This window comes from Mercenaria mercenaria, chromosome 8, assembly GCF_021730395.1.
Source record: "Mercenaria mercenaria strain notata chromosome 8, MADL_Memer_1, whole genome shotgun sequence".
Classification (NCBI taxonomy): Eukaryota; Metazoa; Mollusca; class Bivalvia; order Venerida; family Veneridae; genus Mercenaria; species Mercenaria mercenaria.
The window spans coordinates 7,856,184-7,881,915 of NC_069368.1; the positions used below are offsets into that span (position 1 = coordinate 7,856,184).

Below are 25,732 nucleotides of genomic sequence, written 5' to 3' on the forward strand. Positions count from 1 at the left end.
AGTGGATGAAAATAAAAAGATATAGTTAAAAATGCAAGAAGAATGTAACAATTTACTAACTTCTCACACCATTTTTGGTTATTTATAAAAATATGCTGCAAAAATCTTATGTCAACAGGATTGTACCACTTGTCACTTTCAGAGTACTCACTATTTATGAAGTTTTGAGTGAAATTATTTTAAATGTGTGGGTTAGTCCCTTTAGTCCTGGACTGGTGGCATGATTTTTCACTCGAGTGTTCTTAAAATGAAACTGATTTTTCTGCAGATACCCTGCATATTGATTTTCCTCTGATGCCCTGCTCATTATTTTTCTTCAAGTGCCCTTCTTACTTTTAATTCTAATGTGATGAAAAAGTTTGACAACAAAAATACTTTAGCATGTTATTGTTAATGACGAAATTTGATAAAAATAATCTTGCAAGGTAGACAAAAAAATGACATTAAATGAGAGATAGGCACCTCTTGGTTACAACAATGCAGCACAGAATGCTCCAATGAGACAAGATATTGGAATGTTGAGTCAAATGCTGTAAAGCTTTATAAATGAAATACGCACATGTTTTATCAAAAACAAACAAGTCAAAATTTAATTTAACAATATTCTTCCGAAAAAAAAAACATCAACAGATAACACACTGACTGGAAGAGACAAACTGATATGGAACAAGAGCACTGCAATGCAGAGCAATATACACCTGAAGGTATGACCTTTGACCCCTTAGTGTGACCTTGATCTTTGAAGCAAGCCATCAGAAACATGCATTCTGCATGACATGTCGATGCAGTGAACATTTGTGCCAAGTGTCTTTAAAATCCTTCAAGCAGTTCAAGAGTTACAGAGCAGACATAAAACAAAGTCATATGACCTTTGACCCCAAAGTGTGGCCTTAACCTTGAAGCGAGTCATCCAAAACATGCGCTCTGCACGTCGTCTTGATGTGGTGAACATTTGTGTCAAGTTTCTTCAAGGGGTTCAAGAGTTACAGTGCGGACACAAAAGTGCTAACGGAGGGATGGACAGACGAACGGGCGGGACAGACAGATGGACACCGGCATCATAACATATATGTCCCTTCGGGCATATAATAAAGAAGATGAGCTGACCTGCCTACCCTGTCATTTTTTTTTTTGGTCATGTAATGGGAAACAACCGGTCTTTTTTTCAGGCCTGAATGAAAGTCATCCCTTTTTATTCCTTTGCCATTTATAATACGAGTACATCAGTAAGGCAACATGGTATTCTTAAACATGACAGTGTGATATCTTTATAAAATTCTATACACCTAAATCTATATAAAATCTGAATATCAAGCTTTAAATTTAAAGCAAGGAAGAACATTAAGAAGAAAAGGTAACAGAATGGTTCATTTTTGCATCAAAACATTATGATCAATGTAATTGTCACGTTATCTAAAAATAGAATCTCTCACCTACACAGATCTATGCACACATATAAACAGACACAAATACATTGTACTCTGTGCTTTTATCCTTTGCATTTACATTAAAACCCGAGCTAAAAACCGTCTTTGAACAGACACCACTTGTAAAACCATAAGATTAGTTTCAAATTCAAATATCTGCAGTGTATTTTAACCTGTGAATAAAGAAAGCATGCAAGTAATGACCACCTCTACACAATGACCATTTTTTGCTCTCTTACACATGATCTTTACACACAGGTTCTACTGTATCTACATTCAGACTTAATCTACATTAAGACTTATGTGATATATCTTTACACGTCATGTAATACACAATGACTAATGCAATACATCTGCAAGCTTTATACACAAATAAACATATAGACACATATGCAATACACATTTTTATGATTTCGCCCATCAGCAGCATTCTAACGATATGGTTCGTACAATATCAACAGCTATATATAAATTACTCTGTATTGTGCATGATATATTTTGAGTTTTGACAATATAAGCAATACAATAATACAGTTGTATAATAAATCACTATGTAATAAATGTTATAACTGAGCCGCGCCATGAGAAAACCAACGTAGTGGCTTTGCAACCAGCATGGATCCAGACCAGCCTGCGCATCTGCGCAGTCTGGTCAGGATCCATGCTGTTCGCTTTTAAAGCCTACTGCAATTAGAGAAACCATTAGCGAACAGCATGGATCCTGACCAGACTGCGCGGATGCGCAGGCTGGTCTGGATCCATGCTTGGTCGCAAAGCCACTATGTTGGTTTTCTCATGGCATGGCTCATATATCACTTACAAAAATTCCCTGTTCTCCCACATAATAATTTTATCATATCCAATGAACAGACTGTATGCTTTTATTAGAACTGGCCAGAAAGGTGTAAAACTTGAGTTTTAAGACCAGTCTGAGAATACAGCCCTGCCACTGGTTAATTTCAAATTGTGTGCCGAGGCTACCTATCAGATACCAGAGTCTTCAGACTGGTTTGTATTTCCACCCATTTTGAATAACTTCATGCAAGCTTGCAAGAACAGCTTCCCTTGTCACTGTTCCATCGCCTCTACTTTATACCAGACTCAATTATACATCTGTTTTCATCTCCTGCATGGTCTTGTTGGTGACCAAACTGATCTCTATACTTTGTTGCACGATTCATGTCTGTCAATAGCTTAAGACGCATACTTGTATTGGTATTCAAAACTTGTCTTTCTTTAACAACCTTGTAAATGAATCTAATGTAACTTAACTTTGTTTTATATCCCTAACTTTGTTCATGAACCTTCTTGTACACAATTACTCAACTTGGTCCATGATCATGAACACTCCGAATGAATCACATGTAATTCAACCTGGTATATCACACAATTATACTTGGTTCAGTATCAGTTATTTCGAACATAATCAACAAAAATCTTGTCTGCTGTAACATGCCACTGAATTTCTGTGTACATGATCTACAAATACATAGTATGGAAGGGCAATTTAGTCACATTTGCAACTCTTTTTATATCTTCTGATCTTACATGTATTATGTTGATTCACGCAATAAAAAAATACTTGGAATATCACGGTTCATGATGGTCACTGTGCATGATCTCATTTGACATCTATTTACATGATGATTTCATGATCTGACATGGATGATATTTTATGGCGTTACCGACATGGTATACGCAACCGTGTGCTACAATTCAGCTTTTGCCCTGGCTTTGTCACTGACAATTTCTGTATGACCCCCAAGGGACAGTTTGTAAGTTCTTTTGCCCCATGTTATTGTCCTTGGAGAGATTAGGGCTTCAAAAAAGACCCACACTGCCAGAAACTCGCGAAGACACCATGCAAACAGATACTGCAGTTTGGAAAATGGTGGATTACCATGCTGTAATAAATAAAAGAAGAACATGTTTTCATATTTCTAACTATTTTTTCTCATATAAAACTGTATTTCATCACTGTTTTGCTGGGGATAGTACTGTAAAATCACATATTTTCGCTGGGTCAAAATTTCCCGAATTTGAAATTTTGAGTATGTTCACGAGGTTTAACATTCGCGAAATTGTTAAAATGGTATCTGACTTTAATCTGAATTATACTAATGGTAAATATTTATGCAAGGATTAATTTTTCATGGGATGTAGGGCCTCACAAATAAAGCAAAAATTAAACCCTTGCAAAATTTCTGCTTAAACAGTACCCTTTTTCAGAAGTATTTCAGATGCATAATTATGTCAGTCTGTTGACTGGACCTCGTCCAAGCATTAACTGGTTCTCCGAAAATAACTGATTGTAAGTCTTGTGCTATACCCATTCAGCTTATATTTTGTTATGGTTTTTAGTCACACAAACACTGTTCAGGTCATACTGACACTTTTCACCTTTAATTCTGTTGGAAGACACAAGGTAACCGACTAAGCATTATTTATGTCAAGGGAGGGCCTGGTGGTAGAACCACCTACTTTCCGCAAGTCAGACAGATAGTACCCTAAGGATGATACCATACACAGGACATCAGATTCTGAGTAATACAACAGCAATACAGCTAACCTATGATCTATTTCATTATCGAGCTTCTTTCCCCAACATGTAGAATACATGTAGCAAAAGTATCTACATTATATTTCTGTTTAGTGTGTAAGTGTAGTGCGTAAGAAAACCAGTTAAACCACTTTACATAATTTGTTCAAACTCAACCCTTAAGCAGATAACTGAAGAGACACAGGTACAAAAATATTAATTTACAGCAATGCTTTTGAAAACAAAAAGAATTTAAGCCACATCTACTGAAAAAAATCTATAGATAATTTGCAGTTCAAACGTAGCTCTATGCCAGAAAATTACATTTAACGAATCAGTTCCTAAGGTATGTTAATAAGTTTATTTTTAGTACAAACGGATTTGTTAAGCAAACAAGCACGACTATATAACTAGTCGTAATCGTAATTCGAAATATTTAATCTCCTGTTACCGTTTCAATATGTTTTGAAAGTCAGATTTTAGTACTAAATAGAATTGAAGTGAAGAATTTCTTCCGAAACTATTTGTATCTTTTAATAATTTTGAACATTTTTTGTGATCAAAATTTCGTGAAATTTGAAAACAGCCTTATTACTCAAGGTTTTAACCCTTGTGTAAACCATAAATTTTGTTAATTAAAAAGGACAAAAGTATTCCTGAAATAATCAGAACTCCAAAATTTGCAAGAATTATTACGCCACAACTCATTATTACGCCACAACTATTTCTAGTTTTACAGCAGGTTGTAATTGAACTTAGAAACCTGTCCGAAATATGAAAATAAAATTTTAAAAAGGTTTTTCTCAAACTGCAAACTACCTATAAAGTATGATACCACTCAAGGTGCTTACTTTATAATAAAATAAGCATCCTTGGCTCTTAGTCGGTGTTGGAAGATTCAACATCGAATGGCCTACCTGTACCATGCGTAGAAGTAAATAGTCAGACACAAGCCACGCGACTATATGGACGGAGAAGAATATATATGGGTTTATGCCAAGAAAATGGTACAGTGACCATGCGGCATACATTCCAATCGGAATACATTCCGTCAGTGGCTCGAGGAAGCCGCTAACCAACGGCATCATGTTTAACCGCAATCTCAGCCATCTGTAACCATAAATAAACAACATATTTTTATTTCATTTCAAAGCGTGTAGCTTTCAAAAAACTTGTACAGAGTGGATTAACTGAAGGAAAGTAACTTCAACTTTCAAAATGCTGCACCCTCTTTCACTGAATTGAAACCAAAATACTCCAATTATAACATATTTCTTGTTGTTTTATTGTAAACAGCACAATCAAAAATTATTTACAACAGATTTCATTCGAAACAAACATGAGATTACTCCAAGTGCTCAAAATATAGAAGAAATCAAGGAACTGAAATCAAAAACCATACTTCAGGAGCTAATTCTATTAAGCTATCTCCAAACTATAAATTATTAAATATCAATAGAATGAAACTGCACTGTTTCTGCCAAAACGGTAATCCTACTTGGATTAGATTTCCTTGATTTAAAATGAACAGAATCGAAAAAAGCTAATTAATCAGGATTGAACTTTATGGATAACACAACCTGCAAGTCCCTGAAATTCAGTCCCCAACAAATTGTAATTACTTCACACCACAAGAGAATGAAAGCTGTATACATACCTGACCATTCTATTTTTGTACCCCATGACCTCTGTTTGTGCAAGATTTTGTTGAGCTGGATATGCTGACAGAACCAGTCTGTAGCCTCTGAAAAAAGTAATGAAAAATTACAGAACCAGTCAAATAACAAAACCAGTCAAGTAGTAATTCAATTACAGAACCAGTCAATTAGTAATTCAATTACTGAACCAGTCAATTAGTAATTCAATTACACAACATGTCAATAAGTAATTAAATTACAAAACCTTTCAATTTATAATTCAATTACAAAACAAGTCAATAACAAATTCAACTACAGATACTGTCAGTTAGTGATTCAATTACAGAACTTCAATTACAATACCAGGCAATTAGAAATTCAATAACAGAACAAGCACTGGTCTCTAGTAAAAGTATATACAGTAAAATTAAAAATCTTTCAACATTTTGCTGTGAAGGCACTTTATTTTCTTTAGAAATGTGTGTAATGATAAATGCTTTTCTTAAATTTGTTATTTCAGTTCCTTAACAGTAACTTTACTGAGCTTCTGGACGTCAAGGTGGTACCTTTCAGTTTCACTGAAAGAAACTAACAACTTTGAGACTGAGTATTTGCTAGAGAAAGTCGCACAATAAAACTTACTTTTCATGTAGTGCATATGTTAGGAAGAAGTCCTCCGCTAGATATTTGCCGTACCAGTTGAGGCCATGCACCTCATCCAGTAAAACTTTTTTAACCATGTACGACATTCCTGTAGCACAGCACAGCCCCAATACATTAAACGCTAGGTAATACCTGGCAAATGCGCCGCCAAAATATGTCTGAAATGAAAATGATATATGAATAAGTATATAAAACCTTGACAAGATTCCTTAACCCTTAGCCTGCTAAATTTCTAAAATGGTTTGGTCCATCATTCAATTTGGGCAGTACTACTTGTTTATCAAAGGGGTGTTCACTGAAAATTTCCTGAATAGCAAACAGTGCAGATGATCAGCCTTGGTCTGCACTGGTCGCGAAGGCAGAATCATTTGCTGCCAGCAGGCTAAAGGTTAATTAGGATATCTTGTCAGAGACCAAAATAAAAAGACCTTTGCTAATACTGACCAATATAAGAATTTTAAACTGAAAAAGAAAAGAATTACAAGACTTAGTAATGCTGAAAAATCTGCGAATCTATTTACAGCAGCTGTAAGAGGCTTTTCATTTTCTAGTCATTATTTCTGTGTTTGACATTTTCTAATTATTTTCCTCTCAGTTTCTTAATTAGACTGTGATAAGAATATTAAACTGAAGTATCTTGAGAAAAAGAAAGAACATTCAAGCAAGAAGAAAATTACAAAATGATAAATAAGAAAAAATGAAGTCATTTTTTGTCTGTTAACCGATTGCTGTGATCCCAGGTTTGTTATTTGGTAAATATTTGACATGCTGTCATAAAAGTTTGCAAGCTGTCAACACCTATAGGCGAACTGTTTTACTTCACATTATATCATACAGAATTATACAGCACCTTACAAAGGCAGTCTCTAAAGGCGGCAAATTCTTTCTCTACCAGTACAGACATAGAGTGATCTGACCACAGGGACAGAGCAACAGGAAGCCACCAGAACAGGAATAATGTTTTGGAAGAGGTATGTTCTGCTAACTTAGTCTAGCTCTTTGCAAACAGACAGCCTGGTTTTTCAATGTGCCTAGTGTACAGCAACGATATCAGGCCTGGGGTCAATTACTTTAAAATGTAATTAATTAAATTACAATTACATTGAGAAATGTCCAATTAATATACAATTACCATTACATGAAATTTAGCAATGTAATTAATTAAATTACAATTACATTGCAAATTGTAATTAATTACATTCAATTACAATATCAAATATGAACACTGTAGCACTGTTACGATATACCTGAAGCCATCTTTCATGCACAAAACCTCTTAGGTCAGGGGCTTCCAAAAGCATCAGGATTCGAAACACAGACCTCTGGGTTGAGAGTCAAGCCTGTTACTGCCAGATCCCCAGACCAAGGTGGAGAAGTGTGAGAAACCTTTCCAAATTTCAAGGAAGCATTTGGCTTAAACTTTCGCATGGTTTTAATTTTTAGAAAATTTTGAATTGCAAAAATTACAAACATTTTCCTGTTGCAAAATTAACTCCATATACAGTATTAATGGAAATTATTTTAGAATTAAAATAATTTAATTTATTTTTTCTCAAATTGTTGCTCGTTAATTACCGTCTGCTAGTTTATTAAATTGTCGTCTGTTTTCGTAGATAAACGTGTCATCGATATTGTTACACTTGGCTGATCTGAACTGGTTCCTATTGATACTGGTACCCAGTCGATATAATATAAATTCCAATATCTCGTGCAGTTCTCTCACATTTTGCTAGCTACACCGTCGGTAACGTCAAAACTATTTACATGTTTTGATTTATCATTGCAATGCCTCGTGGTCAAAGGCGGGAACGGATATTTCGGAGGAATCCTTGCAACAGAAATATTCTGCAGTATGCTCCTCAGGACAATGGCAAGAGGGATGCTAGGTGCAGATGCTTTAGAAGAGAATGTTGTTGACGGTGTTACCAATCTTCTGCCGGCATGTCGAAATAATATCACAGATTTAGTAGATTGTTTGTTGTTCAAACATAGAGCCTTAGGTTTTTTCATAATATTCACGAATGGGGTGTGGCGACGCAAATATATATCTACGCACGCGTCTACACGCTATCCTTTTGACTCTATTTTGGCATACAATATCAGTAAACTCGGTTTCACGGTTATTCAAATTTTACTGTGTATGTAACTTTTGATGACATAAGGCAACATGTACTACACTTAGCTTGCAAAATCAAAGGTGTTTTGTATACACAAATGTATAATTTGATTTAATAGTCGCTATTTTGACAGGCGTCTCTGTTCATAGTCATGATTTCCATGCTTTTTCAGTGTCAATTTAAGGTTATAAGGTAGAACTGGAGCAGGTGTCTAACAACAGTTCGTTTTTGTAAACATCATGTTTGTAAAATTAGATTTAGTTTTTGTATCCTAGCTACGATTTTCATATTTTGATATTTATAAGAATTTTGCATATAGAGAAATACTTGTTTTGAAAACTTGTGGTACGAATGACCTAGTAATAGAACTGTATTTGACATTTCTTTACAAACTTTACGCTCGACAGATGTTTACTTAGCGATTCAGGGTCAGCTTTAATAAAATGTTAAGGCGAGTGGATAAATTAGGTATTACAACCGAAATGCACAGACAAAAGTCCGTATTTTGCAAGGGTTTGGTAGTTAATCTGAATAGTTATTAGCGCATAGAATGTACAGAAAAATATTAAGTTTTTTTTTTGAGAAATCTACTAATGAATTCATCACTTACATTTCAGTATACCAGGTATTCTTACAAAAATGATGAGATATTGCATTATATGTATAACTTCAGAGATCACGCATTGCGTTAGAAGAACTTATTCATTCACGAGTTATGACGATCAATTTCTTTTACGTCAAAGCACTTCAGCTCCATGGCCTAAGTCAAACAATAATTTATGGGCCATTACATGCTGGTTAAACTAGTTAACATCAGTTTTTGTGCATATGTATTATGACTGGAATTTCTGTAATCGTACGTGGTTTATTCGCAAATTTGCTTACGATGTAAAGTGTACAAATTTCAACGCGCATATAAAGTCTTTAAGTAATCAAAAGTTTTCGTCTTTTTGTTCGAGCTTCCTTTCATAAAGGATCACTTCTCAGATTCTGTCAGTTTAGGAAACATAACAGTTGGAACATCTTATCTCTTACACAAACTGTCTTCTAATTTCATTGAATTGCTATGTTCACTTTAAGAGTAATAGTTAAATACGTTTCACAGAATTCAGAATAATCAATACGCAAATTTAAAATAATATTGAAACTGACCGAGTAGCCGGTCCCACTGCTAAATTTCAAGATTTCAGTAAAATGTTTCATTTCACAAAAATATTTCAGGTGAATATAGAGGAACTCACCATTTATCATACAATGAACGATCTTATTAACGGTTAATATAAATGGGTTCAATAATTAGGTCACTTCGGATCTCAGTTTACGTCATTCATGCACAGCAGGTTCAATTTAACCATTTATAAATAGTTTACGTTATGTAGCATAGAAGTATGTCAAAACATTAAATTCACAGGCCAACACAAATTAAAACTTATTTGTAGATACACGAGGACGTTGACATATCAATTAAAGTCGCTTTCATTTGTAACTTAACCAGGTACATAACATTTGAATAGTTTGCTAGATTTTAGAATCTGCATAAATCAAAGTTGAACACTAATAAATTGTCACATTTCTAAGATTGTACTGGTTCGTCACGAGGACAATTTTTACCGGTCAATCTTTACTCGCTGTTTTTGGTCTGACAAAACTATATCATCATACAAGAATTAGGATATTTAACAATGTTAAGATTTTTACAACAAAAAAAAAAAATCAGTTGGATTTCAGTTTTTTCTGTTACAAACTAAGATTTATAATTTTGTCTTTTGATAGTACCCGGGTGAATATTCCGATTTTGGTATTTATTTTCACCGTCACTGATGACTTGATTGATGATACAGACTTGGATTTACAGCAAACATAACATTGACGGAATTGTTTCCAATCTTAGCGGCGGTTGTGGTTTGGGGATCAGACTTATTAAACAACTGCTGAATAATAAGTAATAAATCTAAAAGCTCTTTTGCCTCAATAGGGCAGTAATAAGTATCTTGTACAAACTATCCTGTAGTTGTCAGATTTTATTGCTTTCCTATATACGCTGAACATGTACCAGGTCGTCACGATGACATTTTTGGTTTAAGTTATTCAGATTCAGATAAGCAGCTCCTGATGTAGATCCATAGAGTTCGAACATTGTTACAATCTTAAATAAAAGTAGCACTTATACCTCGGTTACATACAATACAGCTATTAAATCATTATAAAAAAAAAAAATAAATAAAAAAATCAAAAAAAAATCACTTACTGTTTACTTTAACAATGACCGATATCAACCCATCACATTATTTTCTTATAGTGTATGTTGTTTTGTGAAAGACGAATTTAACTTACATTATAGGCTTAAAATCCTAACCCGCTGCTATTCAATTAATTCTGTTGTGTGTATGCAACCATGATTATAATAGGCACGTACCACACTGTTGCACGCAAAACTAATGGTATTTCATATTGAATTATATATAAAATAGACTCTATTTTGACAGGTGTCACTGTTCATAGTCGGGATTTTCATGCTTTTTCAGTTACGATTCAAGGTTAAAATGTAGGACGGGAGCAGGGCTTTAAATTAATTTCACAAACTGCACGGGTTTTTCATTTGCATACGGGTTTCATCATAAATAAACTGTTAGACGGCTGTCGAAATAATTGTGCTACCCGAGACAAGCGGGCTCTATCGACAAAGTTTTTAATAAAGGTCAAATGCGACTGCTTCCCGTGCACGATATACGAGGAATACGAGTTGAAAAATATGTTAGACTTTGTTTATTGTATCATACTTTGGTTTGTTTATGTGAGCAAACGATTAACATACAAATTGTTCAAGTTTCAGAATTGTCCGTAGTTGAGAACAAATATGCGTATATAAAATTTCAAAACAATGAAATATGTATCTATCAAAACCCGTTATTTCAGAATTAAGGAGTAGAAATCGGGTCACATAAATTTTTCTATAGGCGCAGACAAAATGTCTTCTGTATGTGCATTAATTATCTCAATTAATAGAGAAATGATCGTAAATTCAGGACTTCTACTCATTAATCTGGAGTAAAATGTCAGTTTTTTCTTTTTTCTGCCGTTTCAGCCAAATCTTTAAAAGGGGAGCTTGTACTGTCTAATTGTTGATGCAAGTTATATCAAAATCATAGCTTTGGAAGTTGTAAGATTAGATTTAGTAATATATGGCCTACCGCAAGTTAGTTTATTCAGGTGGCAAATTCATTGTAATTAGGCTTGATATTGATGCTATGCCACATTTTGTTTCGGTCAGATGGAATACAGTATAAGAAAGTAGGACTACAGTTTTTCGGTGATTACATAAAAGATGCGATTTTTTAAAGAAGAGTTTGAAAGGCCGTAGAATTTTGGCGGATAAATTATAAATTTATTGTGGCGGTAAAATTCTGTCGGCCGTGAGGTGAGCGGATACGGTGTCTGTATGTTTGCATTCAAGTTGCGTACTTTGGGGTATCATATGTTTACCAGTTTGTGTTAACTGGATAGTAAAAGGTTTTGCCCTAGTACTTGGCAATTCCTAGTGTTGCGTGTGTTGCATATGTTGCATATGTTGCGTTGCTCTCAGTGGTGTCACTTTGCCTTGCCTTGCCTTGCCTTTCATTGACTCGTGTTGCGGTTTCGCTCATTCTCGGTGAAACCCGAAATGGGTGGAATGGTAGCTCGACGTTCAATTGAAATTGTTGTGTGTTTGCATTTGAGTGATACCTGTTATAAAGTGCAAAGTGTCTTGTGTTGCTTTGCCTTTGAGTGACACCTGTTACAAAGTGTCTTGCGTTACTTTGCGTTGTTTGAGTGATACCTGTTACAAAGTACGAAGTGTCTTGCATTGCTTTGCCTTGTGGTCCGTTGTTTTATATTGCCTCGCTTTACATTGGCTAGGGTTGTGCATTTGACCGGGCTGGGTTGGATTCACAATTCGAAGTTCGATGGATTGCGCAGTTGCGTTGTTTTTGCAAGCCTTGGGTTGGTGCGTCTGTTCTCCTCTCGGTCGACGGATTTTGCTGTGCTTTTAACGACTCTACACGGTGAGACCCTTGTTGAGTCATGAGCGGCCGATCAACTCCCAATATTGTCAATATACTTTTACTGAATTTAATTAAATTATTACAAAATGTATCATGCGTATGTTTAACTATCGTTGTAAGTATCAATGCTTATTCTTGATGAATAAAGAGTGTTGTATGAGATAATTGGTTTTTATTTTGAGTAATAAAATAATAACTTTTTGCCTGCATAATCTTTTTATTCTACCTGTGAGGCCATTTACTAGTCTACCATTGTGTTGTTAAAAGTTCTCTTTGTAGCCAAAAGTAACCTTTTGAAGGCAGACAGCTCGCAACATGAAAGAGTTTGTCCCTAACACCCCCCCCCCCACTTGTTTCTTACATCAGAGCAAACTTTATACAATACTTAACTTGAGAACTTACTTTTTCTAATGATTGAGCAAATCCTTTATGATCTGTTGTAAAAGGCATCTGATGACACAGGGCAACATTTGGTTTCTGTAGTTTACATACCATGTCCATGAGAATCTGTGTATTAGCTGAAACAAGAAATACATTTGACTTGCATTTTGAAATTATTTTTAAGTCACTATATGTAAATTAAATGCCATTAAGATGAAAAGTTCTTAGCACACTTAAGAGTTTAGTTGATTACAATTTAGAAGAACCGTTTCCTTGGATATAAAACCGAATTAACAGTTTTATATATCACTGAGTCAGGATACACAGTCACATCAGTGACATTCATCTAAACACAGAGCATAATTTGTGAATTATTTCATTTTTCATGACTGCATCCATCCAGGAGATAAAATCCTAGCAAAAAGATAAATGTCGGTTCATTTTATCTTCAGAAGTTGTAATCCATGAATTCATATCATCAATAAACAGTCATTTGGCAAAATCCACTAAATTTCATGCCCATGATAGTTAGTGATTTCACAGCATATATCTAAAAAACTCTGTATACTTCCATAAAATAGTATCAGTATATTGTAAGTCTATGATAAAATTACGATAAAGTATTTCAAAGTATTGAGTTACATGTAAAGTCATCTTACTTGTAAGTAAACTTGTCAGATCACAATAAGTTACACTTTTAATCTTTGTGCTCAGGTGAAATGAAAAGTTCAAAGCAAGTATAAAATAAATGCCTCACCTTTTATTCTACTTGTACTGATCCATATATATTCATACTGAGCATTGTCATAGGCTGGTGCCATGTTATTCACCATTGGATTTATAATATCATCTTTTCCTCCTGAAAAATGTAAACCAGTCTATCAAATACTCTTCATTAGAAACCAAGAGTAGTCGTTACAGATGTTTTAGCTAAAACAATTATCTATGACAAGCAAATGAAAATTCACAAGGACAAACAGATGTATCCAGCCAAATGGTCAAACTGATGGACTTCTGGATCATAGTCACAATATTTCAAATGTATGGTCTATTCATTTAAGTAAGCCAACAGTATGGTCAGATTATATACTCCTATCACTTGCTGTTGTTTTTTTTTAAACTAATTTTTAATGTAAATAAACCTATGCATAGATGCAGAGAAAAAAAGACAATATTACACAAAATCTTTAAATATTCAAATGTTGTGGTATTTCATACACTGATAAAGTCAAGGACAGTATGAAAACCTTGAAATAAAATTTCTATTATACAGAAGCATCTAACCATATAACGTTTGCGGTTTTATAAAAAAAGCAAACATATTTCTCACACATGCATGAATGGCATACCTACAATGCAATTGAAGTTTAATCGAGCTGAAGATCTTTTTTAATTTTGTCTGTGAATTCTTCTAAAAAAGTTCTTACATATCCTTGAGGTTTTTCTTTACTAAAAACATTGCCTTGAAATTCACAAGGTTTTACTTCTACCATATTCTTCTGTCAAATAATCAAGTTTATCACCTGATTAACAATGTTTTAGAGATCAGATACACATTAGGAATTAAACCACAAGATTGTTAACCCAAGTGGTTAAATATCCAAGGCTTGCCTCTGAACGGTAAACAATGGTAAATCAGACTATAAACCACGTGAAAATTGTTTATTTTCATTTTAACATCCTCAAAGAAATGCATTTTTTTACAACTATATGAATCTGAGTTAGCACTGAACCAGACATCTTATGGCAATTTCAAGTCATAATGTTCTCAAACCAGATACACATGTCAATCGTTGCTATCACAGAATATACAATGTAGGACTTCCCTCTTTGTTTAACAGACATTGTTAGAATCAAGCAATTTCAATATCATAATGTATCTTATTTCTACTGACATCCACTCTCAATTTGAGAAAACTTACTACATGTATTTATAATTTAACTGCAAGTATATTTACTTTCCTTTTGCTACAGTCTTCCTCGAAACTGACCGAAAAAGCCTTTCCCAGTTTTCTTGGTGAAAATCAGTGGTGCGTATTTTACTGGTTTGTGCATTATACACATGTAAAGTTTACAAATTGAAATAAAAAAGAAATACTTACCTATAAAGAGTTTACAATCAACTTTTGGATATCTTTCTTTCATTTTATTTACAACATTTATTGCTGGATCCTGGTCATCTTGTACACAACACAGAATTTCAAGCTGAAACAAAATATAAAGCATGTACACGATCATAACTCAAACATTTCAAAAAATGGACTGGACACATTTAAAATACAGGTAAATCTGGCAGTAAAGAACACCAACTGGAAATGAAAAACTGGTCACCTTTAGCTCAGGTTTGACCGTATAAGACAAAGACCAGCATAAATGTTCTGAAACCATAAATCAAGCATTTTAGTTCATACTTATATATTTTTAATGTTAAGAATTCGTGAATCACAAATGGTTATTGTGAAATAATTCAATTTTGTGTGCATGGAGTTTTGTAGTTTTGTCTGAAAGGGCAGTTTCATATGGCCATCATGAAACTGTGGATTTCATATTATAAAGATACACTGTAAAAGCATTCTTATAATTGGGGACTAAATTTCACTGATTTCAAGGTTGCGTCAATCCATGATATCCAATTCCGACAAAGCAGTACAATTCCCATTCACTTAATGTTCAAAAGTCAAAGTTTACAAATTTTTATCCCCAAAGCAGCTGTTTTGGCCAAATCCATGAAATTCTGTGCATGCAAAATTAAATGATTTAACAGTATACAGTATATTTATGACAATAAAACATGGTAGTGAGGTAAATGATTCAAATTAGAGGTGCGCGGTATTACCGGTATACCGGTAACCTTGGTACAATCTTCCCGTGGTACGATACCGCGGTACCATCTGGGAATACCGGTATTTTATCAACATTATCCCTACTTCTGCTTATTTTTAATTTACATTGTCTATGTAGCCTTCCATAACAGCAATTGACACCATGCATGATTTTCCAATTTATATCTCTGGAATCCCCATGCTACTATTATTAGTTTCCAAAAATAACCACCCAATGGTACAATTGAACATGTATGATCGACTGCGTGATCCCCAATCAAAACCTCGGAAAACCTCCAGATTATTCCGTATAGATGGATGACGTCATGGGCGCACTTGTTTTTACTTTGAGTCTTGTAAGTTCGGCGAGTCACGACTTCTTGTTTTAAATGATGATAGTTTAAAATATCCTGGTATGTATTTGCATGTATTCAAAAAGAAATAAATAGTATGGAAAATTTTGAGTCGAAATTTATTATTTTTTGTTTGAAAACGATTTGATGAAGCCTTCATACTATTTGTAAACGTTACTGGTTTATCAAGCGGGTGCACGAATCGAACTTCAAACAAGCGCGACCTATATACATGTGACCCAGTGCTTTCCTAGAGACAATATGGCATCTTCCGATGAATACACGCTGGTAAAAAATACTAAGGGTCATTAATCTAACTAGTCATAAGTCAAGTTAATATTCCAGTGTATTTCTTTCTTTAATTCTAGTCAAGTAACTAGTCTTCGTTGTTGCTCATAATAAATTAAGTATTTCTGAGAGTTTTTCAATATTTTTATGACCACTACCTTAGCTGTTAGTCTTACGATAAAAATGGTGGTATACCGTGGTATATACCGCGGTAATAAGGAAAAAACCGTGGTATACCGCGGTATTTTTTTCAAGACGGTACCCAGCCCTAATTCAAATACTGCATATCTCTTATGTCTAGAGAAAATTTCTACAGAATAAACTTCTTTTTCTATCTGTCAATATTTACGCGCTGTATTTCCAATTCTTCTGAAACATCAATACAATAGGAACTCTACCATAAGCAAACTCTTCAAGAATCTTAAAAGCTTTTTTAAATGAAAATGTGAGTCTGTAGATCACATGGATTTACTTTTATCCTTTCTATGAAAAAACAAATTATGTTTGCCGCCACTGTTTACCAAACAAAAAAGCTTTGTCAGTCTTCTTTGAAGTATGACCTCTAAGATAATATTTAGAGTCTATAAATGTTTTCTATTAAATCAACAGAAATTATTCTGTTTGTGACATCAAATCATCATTACTGCATATCACTGAAATTTAAAGCCTATTTCAGGTGACATTCTAAAACAATTAGAATTCATATTATCTGAGGGGTTTTCAGAAAGTTACAAATGTCGCAACCCTTTTACTATTTAACATGTACAATTATTTAACTGAAGTTCAGTGCACATATTTTATTACATTGTCTTTTTTATTGCAGAAATGGAAACAATTTTTAAACTGAACATTTTGTTTTCAAGTTGAAGCTTGTACTGTGGAGTTTTCAGGTTAAAGCTTGTACTGTGGAGTTTTCAAGTTAAAGCTTGTACTGTGGAATTTTCAATTAAAGCTTGTACTGTGGAGCTGCTGAAAGTTTCATCACAATATTTAGGCTCTACCGTAAGTTGTGTTGTGTACTGTAAAATCATTGAATTTTAATTAATATTTGTGGGTAACTAATTTTCATGCATGACAACACATGAAATTAAAACAGAACAAATAAATGAAATTTTGATGTATTTGATTTTCAAAAGTGTAAATCGAAAACTTTGTATCCCCATGAAATAGCCATTCTGGCAAAACCCCATGAAATTTCATGCCCTTGAAAATAACTTTAGAGCTCTGACTGGGCATTCAACATTGTTCATAAAGGATATCCAAAACAAAACTACAGTAATTTTCACAGACTTTTCAAGTGTTTTTAAAAACATTTCAAGGACTATTTTTCTTTAAACCATGCATTGAAATCTTAGAGCAAACAACATTTTTCAACCATTTCCAGAAATGGTAAACATTCATTAAGGAAGTACAGTTGAACTTTGCTTAAAATCGACATGACCAGCAAAATTTGTTTGAGTTATCAGTAGTTCAAACCATCGAAAATTAAACATAATAAACTGAATTTTGCCGAGACCTGACAATGAGTTTGAGTGAAGGATGGCATATTTGAGTGAACAAAGTTCGACTGTATCTGTAATGGCTACTGCTGCATACCAAGTTATATATATAATGGCTACTGCTGCATACCAAGTTATATATATAATGGCTACTGCTGCATACCAAGTTATATATATAATGGCTACTGCTGCATACCAAGTTATATATATAATGGCTACTGCTGCATACCAAGATTGGAATGGAAAGAAATTCAAATTAACTTTGTTTTTTTTTCTATTTCTTTTTTTAAATTTGTTCTTTTCTGAAAGTAAATTTATAACAGAACATTTCATAAGGAGTTTTGGGTGGAATTCAAGCAGTGTTTTTCAAAATTCCAGTACAGTTTCGTATCATTTTCAAAGAGTTTTCAAAAACTTGCATACATAAACAGGAAAAATCAACAACAACATGTGTAGTGTTTGTTCATAGATAATTATTAATGTCAGTTTCGGCATTAAGCCTTCATCAGGGAAGAATAACGATAAAAACAATGGACGTAACGTCATTAAAAACAATGTCGCGTAAAAAGGCGGTAAAATGTATACATAGTTTAGGTCTACATTATTCAAATGTTAAATAAATTCAAAATACGTTTATAGCCTAACATAATAAGAATAAAACAAACATACCAAGTAAATCGTCGGATAGTGTTTATACATAATTTCGTATAGTTATTTATTTAAAAAATAGAAATTGGAAAAAACAACAACGTTTTTTTCAAAAACTTGCATCAAAACTTGCATCAAATTCAAGGGTCTTTCAAGATCTGTATGAACCCCTAATTAAAGTAACACAAATGTAGCATGATCATCATAGCATTTGCAGCACCTAGACTAATACATGTATAATGTAAAAAGCTAATAACTTGCAAACAAAATAATCTTATATCTTGAATTATTTTCTATTTCTATGTCTAATGTTAACCAAAATTTAGATGGATAGCTCTAATACAAGTTAAAGACCTACATATCAGGACTTTTTCAACTTCTCTCATAGTCACATGTCAGAGTATATGGTGACTTTCTGAAAAGTCATTTTCCATTTAATTGTTTAATGTTATTTTAATTTCCTCTTTGATCCATCAAATCCATTAGGATTTTTTCCCCCATAAATTTCTCCTATATATATATATGTGATACATCATTCTACAGGTCTCTAAAGCTACCTGAACATAGAGATATTTATGCAGTATCGATAGTATTGTAAGAATGCTTTCAAGAATATAAATGGCATTGTAACAGTGCTTTCTGCAGTATCAGCAGTACTGTAACAGTGCTTTCTGCAATATCAACAGTACTGTAACAGCTAGCGCTTTCTGCAATATCAGCAGTACTGTAACAGTGCTTTCTGCAATATCAGCAGTACTGTAACAGTGCTTTCTGCAATATCAGCAGTACTGTAACAGTGAAATCAGCAGTACTGTAACAGTGCTTTCTGCAATATCAGCAGTACTGTAACAGCGCGATCTGCAATATCAGCAGTACTGTAACAGCGCTTTCTGCAATATCAACAGTCCTGTAACAGTGATATCAGCAGTACTGTAACAGTGCTTTCTGCAATATCAGCAGTACTGTAACAGCGCTTTCTGCAATATCAGCAGTACTGTAACAGCGCTTTCTGCAATATCAGCAGTACCGTAACAATCCTTTCAGCATAATCAACATTTGTTTAACAATTACAATAAGCCGAAATAATCATCTCTGTTACTGGCAGTGAGTGATGAGCATTGTATTATAGAGATAATAGAGAAATTCTCGAGTTTTATAAATACCCTAAATATATTTTATTTCCTCATACTAATTTCTTTAATCACAAATTGTGTTGAAAGATATAAGCTTATTTAGATCACTCTTGAGTCTCTTGAAAATAAAATTACTTGTGTTATATATGGGGTATGGTCATGACCCACTCCAGGTTGTTGAACAACCGACACCTTAACTGCTAGACAAGTGCACCCCTTAATATATATCTCATACTATCTTAAGAATGTTTTCTTAATATGCTACTTATATCTTACCTTAGGGTAATTGAGAGTAAAATGACTTTCAAGATTCACTTCTAGAAGCGGGTCTATACCCATTAATGGTTTTATAATGGAAACACCTGGTACATTATCTGTTAATGTCATCGGATCCTCCTTCTTGTACAAGATGAAACGTCTGAAATGTACAAACGATATGCCATATAAGTTCACATGCACCTTGTACAATAATCCGTCTAAAAGATCAAAAGATTTTCTATTATAAAATCTATAAATGTAAAGTACTGTAACGTGTTTCATTTATCATAAAGTTACCTCTCCTGAAATAAGCCAGTCATGTATGGCGTATGAGGCACCTGCAAACACTGAACAGAAGTATTTCCTGATTCCTACTTCTTTAATGCCAAGCACCAGGCAAACACTGAACAGCAGTACTTCCTGATTCCTACTTCTTTAATGTCAAGCACCTGGCAAACACTGAACAGCAGTATTTCCCGATTCCTACTTCTTTAATGTCAAGCACTAGGCAAACACTGAACAGCAGTATTTCCCGATTCCTACTTCTTTAATGTCAAGCACCTGGCAAACACTGAACAGCAGTATTTCCCGATTCCTACTTCTTTAATGTCAAGCACCTGGCAAACACTGAACAGCAGTATTTCCCGATTCCTACTTCTTTAATGTCAAGCACCTGGCGAACACTGAACAGCAGTATTTCCCGATTCCTACTTCTTTAATGCAAAGCACCTGGCGAACACTGAACAGCAGTATTTCCCGATTCCTACTTCTTTAATGCAAAGCACCTGGCAAACACTGAACAGCAGTATTTCCCGATTCCTACTTCTTTTATGCCAAGCACCTGGCTAACACTGAACAGCAGTATTTCCCGATTCCTACTTCTTTAATGTCAAGCACCTGGCAACCACTGAACAGCAGTATTTCTTGATTCCCATTTCTTTAATGTCAAGCACCAGGCAGGCACTGAACAGCAGTATTTCCTGATTCCCACTTCTTTAATGCCAAGCACCAGGCAAACACTGAACAGCAGTATTTCCTGATTCCCACTTCTTTAATGCCAAGCACCAGGCAAACACTGAACAGCAGTATTTCCTGATTCCCACTTCTTTAATGCCAAGCACCAGGCAAACACTGAACAGCAGTATTTCCTGATTCCTACTTCTTTAATGTCAAGCACCAGGCAAACACTGAACAGCAGTATTTCCCGATTCCCACTTCTTTAATGTCAAGCACTAGGCAAACACTGAACAGCAGTATTTCCTGATTCCTACTTCTTTAATGCCAAGCACCAGGCAGGCACTGAACAGCAGTATTTCCCGATTCCTACTTCTTTAATGCCAAGCACCAGGCAGGCACTGAACAGCAGTATTTCCCGATTCCTACTTCTTTAATGCCAAGCACCTGGCAAACACTGAACAGCAGTATTTCCCGATTCCCACTTCTTTAATGTCAAGCACCTGGCAAACACTGAACAGCAGTATTTCCTGATTCCCACTTCTTTAATGTCAAGCACCTGGCAAACACTGAACAGCAGTATTTCCTGATTCCCACTTCTTTAATGTCAAGCACCAGGCAAACACTGAACAGCTGTATTTCCTGATTCCTACTTTTTTAATGCCAAGCACCTGGCAAACACTGAACAGCAGTATTTCCAGATTCCCACTTCTTTAATGTCAAACACCAGGCAGACACGCAATCAGTTACCACACTTAACTTGTTGATGGCAAATCACTGATCCTTTTTCAGTAACAAAACCCACTTTTGACAGAACTCCAACCTTCGATCTCTCAACTGAGGGGTTGGAAGGTAATTTATCATACCACTTCAATAAGGTAGTTCTGATTGGTCTAAACTTTCACATGGCTAATAATCAATTGCACTTTTTGGCTTTAACACATACTGACCTTTGCGAAATTCAGATAAGCCAACTTGCCAAGGTACAATTCATCAGTGACACCATAACAGTGAAAAACAAGAAACGCGGCAATGCCACGAAACCAGGTTTTCAACACTTCTCATAAGAATAAAAAAGTATACTGAATCACAGTGCACCACTTTAAAGCACAACCCTAACCCTATTTTTAGTAACAATGACCTTGACCTTGAGCCCAGAAACCCCAAAATCATTCCCAAGCTACAACTTTATAAAAGTTTTCTATACACCAAGTTTCATCATGATAGCTCATTCCTAAGTTAAGTTATTGACCGGAAACCCTTTTTCTATTTTAAGTAACAGTGACCTTGACCTTGACCCCAGAAACCCCAAAATCAATCCAAGCCTTTGTCTTGATATAAGCTACATACACACCAAGTTTTATTCAAATATCTTTACCGAAACAAAAGTTATTGACCGGAAACACCAGTTTGACGCCGCCTGCCCGCCCGACCAACGACATACCCCAATCTAATAACTCAACAAGATTGGGTAATATTTACAAAAGTTTGATTTCTACTAATATCTGCAATCCAAATGAGGCGCAAATTGAAAACTCTCATGAAGAAACAACTACGGAGCGTAATTTCTCAACAACACGTATAGGTCTATTGTCTACCAAATTTCAAAATAAACGTAATGAGAAAAGAAGCAGATCTACAGTAACTGTTTCAGGGCCTTTTCCACCTTTCAAGGAGTGAAAGCAACAAATTTCAATAAACAAGAATACTGTTTCAAATTACAAAGAATATGTCTACCGATATCAGCAAATAATCTTTCCACAAATAACCTGCAAACTGTTGGATACAATAATAAAACAACTGTTGCCTTGTGCCCGCAATCAATATTACTTTTCCAAGGAGATTGTGACCTCATTTATAGGCAATAAATGTTATTTGTATAATATTAAATATTATATAAGATCAAGGACACATCTGGAGTAATTTGCAAAATAAGAACGTTCTAAAGAATGCGAATTAAAAATATCTTTTTATCATATGGAGCATGTTTATAAAGTCTACCATGTATCATGGTATAAATTTTTTCAACCCTCATTATGCTGGACATGATAGATTCGGCCTTTGCAACCAGTGTAGATAATGATCAGCCTGCACATCCATGCAGTCTGATCATGATCTGCACTGTTTGCCATACAGTCAGTAACTTTTTGGAAAGCACCCCTTTTAACAGTTAATGGTACTGTCCAAAAAGAAAGATGGACAAGTTCATAATAGAAATTTAGCAGGTATAAGTGTTAACATATTTGACCTACCCTCCTATTTGTGAGATGATGATGAAGAAGGTTGACATTCCATACAACACAAGTCCAATGACGGCCACAAAAAATATAATGTATGACCATGTCTGGTCATCCAGCAAGCTGTAAATACCCATTGTCTGAAAGAATAAATTATATGAGCAAATTATTTCCAAAACTGGAAACCAGTCTAAAAACCCTGGCATTTGATTGGTTCATCCTGAGCACATTTTTCAAACCAGCCAATGGCAAATGTCACTGCATAGACTGGTTTCCAAAATTAGTTTTTTAATCCTGTAGTCTAATTGATGTACACTAGAAACAAGTCTATGAGGAAATAAGTTGGTCCACAGTCTCTCAATGATAAACAATAAGATTCTCAGGGAAAGCAGACCAACAAGACAAGGAAAGTTAAATGCTCATAATGCAGTTATCTATAATGTAGCAGTTGGAATGTATTTATTTCTTGTTCTTTGTAACATATATCTTGTATATTTCTAACACTGTGAAAAGTATTATCAAGGTCATCCTGATTACCTCCTTTTATAGCTCTTAATGTGTTAGTAAAAGAAGTGTGTTTTGGATCATACAATACATAAAATCATAAGCATTATGAACTATTCAAGTACAAGCATGTACTTTTTCAGTAATACACCATGGTCAATAACTTAAACCTATACTTCTTGCATTTCTTATCAGTTTTCAAGGCTTTCCATGATCTATCTACCGCAAAGAATTTAAACTAATGACAGTGTCCTTGTACTTGAAACATAGGCTTAGATTTCTGATTAGTTTAGAATACGATTATCTAACTAGTCAATCTTTGTTCGCTCGAAATTGACGGGACCAGTAAAATTTGTTCGAGTTATTGGTTGTTCGAGCTATTGAACAAAATACATTATACAGGGTTTTTGCCAGGACTTGATGATTTCAAGTGAAGGGTGGTGTATGAATTATCAAAGTTCGAGCGAACGAAGTTTGCCTGTACATGAAATAATGCTGGTATCTTTCATTGGTTTGATTTTTCATCAGATTGAAATATTTGGCTCAAGGGTAACTCAGTGTAGATAAAAAAGGACATTCAAAGAATAAACTGACAGTCTGACAGGTGGCAACCAGTATAGACTTGATCACCTGACTTCAAGCCCTATTATTTAGACCTATGTTTTTATTTGTGTTTTAAGTAACTGTGAAAAAAGTTTAGGGGATATAGTGACTTTCCAGCTTTTGATAGTGGAGGATGGCCCAAGTACCCATCTAGGAATTATTTCAAGCATGGGCGGGAACTTGAGTAGAACCACCGACCTTCTATAAGCCAGCTGGATGGCTTCCTCACATAAAAGAATTCTACATCTAAAGTGAGGTGTTAGACCCACAGCAGTGAGGATCAAGGGATAATCACAGTTAGGAACCTAAATTGCTCAGCTATGGAGGCCGCTAAGACCTCCTAAAAAGTTGTACATGATTTTTAACGTCAAAGTAATTAAATGCTTACCTGATTAGTATGGGCAAGCAGTAATTGTCAACTGGAAATGGTGTATAATTCAAACATTGGAATGTACAGACGTCCAGTGGTTGCTACAAACTACAGTCAATCCTTCTAAGTGCTGATTTTGACTCCCAGTGACTTCACTTCACCAGAAATCAACTGGTATACCAAGTGTTCTCTTATTTCAGACTTTTCAAAAACCTGAAATGCAGAAAAGAGAAACATGAACATAAACCAAAGTACTATGAAGTCTTTAATATTCACGGGTGAATAATTTTCGTGGATTTCGAAGTTGCCGTAATCAATCCTAAAAATTAGATCACGATGTATTCAATCAACAATATTAATATTTATCTTTATATTTAAAAGTCACATATTTGTCATTTTTGCCAAAACCACAAAAATTTATGCCACTGAAAATAAGGGATTTTTATGAAAATCTTAAATAACAGTTTTCTGTTAAACTAAATATTGAAAGAAGAATATAGAAAACCAAAATTGTTTTATTATTTGTAAAAATTGAAAGGTCAAAGCCATTAACTGCTAATGTGTTTGATAAGTTAAGAGTCTTTATTTAAACAATTTTTCTCCATTCTTTATTTACAAAGCATCAGAATATAAATACACTTAAAAATTTATTCATCAGAAAAATATTTAAAAATTAAGTAAATATAAATCACGTTATTTTTTTCATTATTATAAAATGATTGCAATTAAATATTAAATACAATGTTCAGTTGTTGTTGTTTTTTTATTTGTCAAGTTGACATGTGAAATAAAAGTCAAGTAAGCAGCTGTGAAGTACTCATGTGAATTATGAGGATATTAAATGTTCAGTGTAATCACAAAGTGTTTTTTTTTTAACTAACTTTCAAGGTCAAACAATTTTGCTGTAATTTAATAAACAATTCAATTGTATAATGCTACCAAAAATATGTTCAACAGTCAAACACTTGCAGACATAATTTGCCTGTCAGAAACCAGCACTTTTAACACTTTATTTATATAATTATAATTGTTGTTCCATAAGTAATTTAGGATGTTAAATGTTTGAAAATTATTACTGCACTCCTAGAATCATTCTTTTAACACTATAGAAAAAAACATCTCATATCCCACCATGGTATTTACTTGGTTGTCAAATTTAAAAAGGATGTAATAAATGTGATATTAAATTTTATGAAATCACTACAAAATCTATCATAAGCATTTCAATTGCTTTAACCTTTAGCCTGCTGGCAGCA

The 25,732-nt window shown here is 34.3% G+C and overlaps 1 protein-coding gene across 6 annotated transcripts in view; it reads right to left on the reverse strand.

The window, feature by feature from the left end:
- Window positions 1-2,220: 2,220 nt before the first annotated feature.
- Window positions 2,221-25,732, reverse strand: part of LOC123523110 (ceramide glucosyltransferase-like) — a 47,003-nt gene continuing 23,491 nt past the window's right edge. For 5 of the 6 annotated variants that reach the window (XM_053549314.1, XM_053549315.1, XM_053549318.1 and 2 more), the window contains exons 2-11: window positions 24,495-24,689; window positions 23,015-23,139; window positions 19,827-19,968; window positions 14,910-15,012; window positions 13,565-13,666; window positions 12,829-12,944; window positions 6,246-6,424; window positions 5,624-5,710; window positions 4,818-5,076; window positions 2,221-3,331 (exon numbers count right to left, since the gene is read on the reverse strand). In XM_053549314.1, the coding sequence (XP_053405289.1) occupies window positions 3,137-3,331; window positions 4,818-5,076; window positions 5,624-5,710; window positions 6,246-6,424; window positions 12,829-12,944; window positions 13,565-13,666; window positions 14,910-15,012; window positions 19,827-19,968; window positions 23,015-23,136 (1,305 nt within the window). In that variant the 5' untranslated portion in view covers window positions 23,137-23,139; window positions 24,495-24,689 and the 3' untranslated portion in view covers window positions 2,221-3,136. The remainder of the gene's footprint in view (window positions 3,332-4,817; window positions 5,077-5,623; window positions 5,711-6,245; window positions 6,425-12,828; window positions 12,945-13,564; window positions 13,667-14,909; window positions 15,013-19,826; window positions 19,969-23,014; window positions 23,140-24,494; window positions 24,690-25,732) is intronic. The other variant, XM_053549319.1, reaches the window with a different exon arrangement.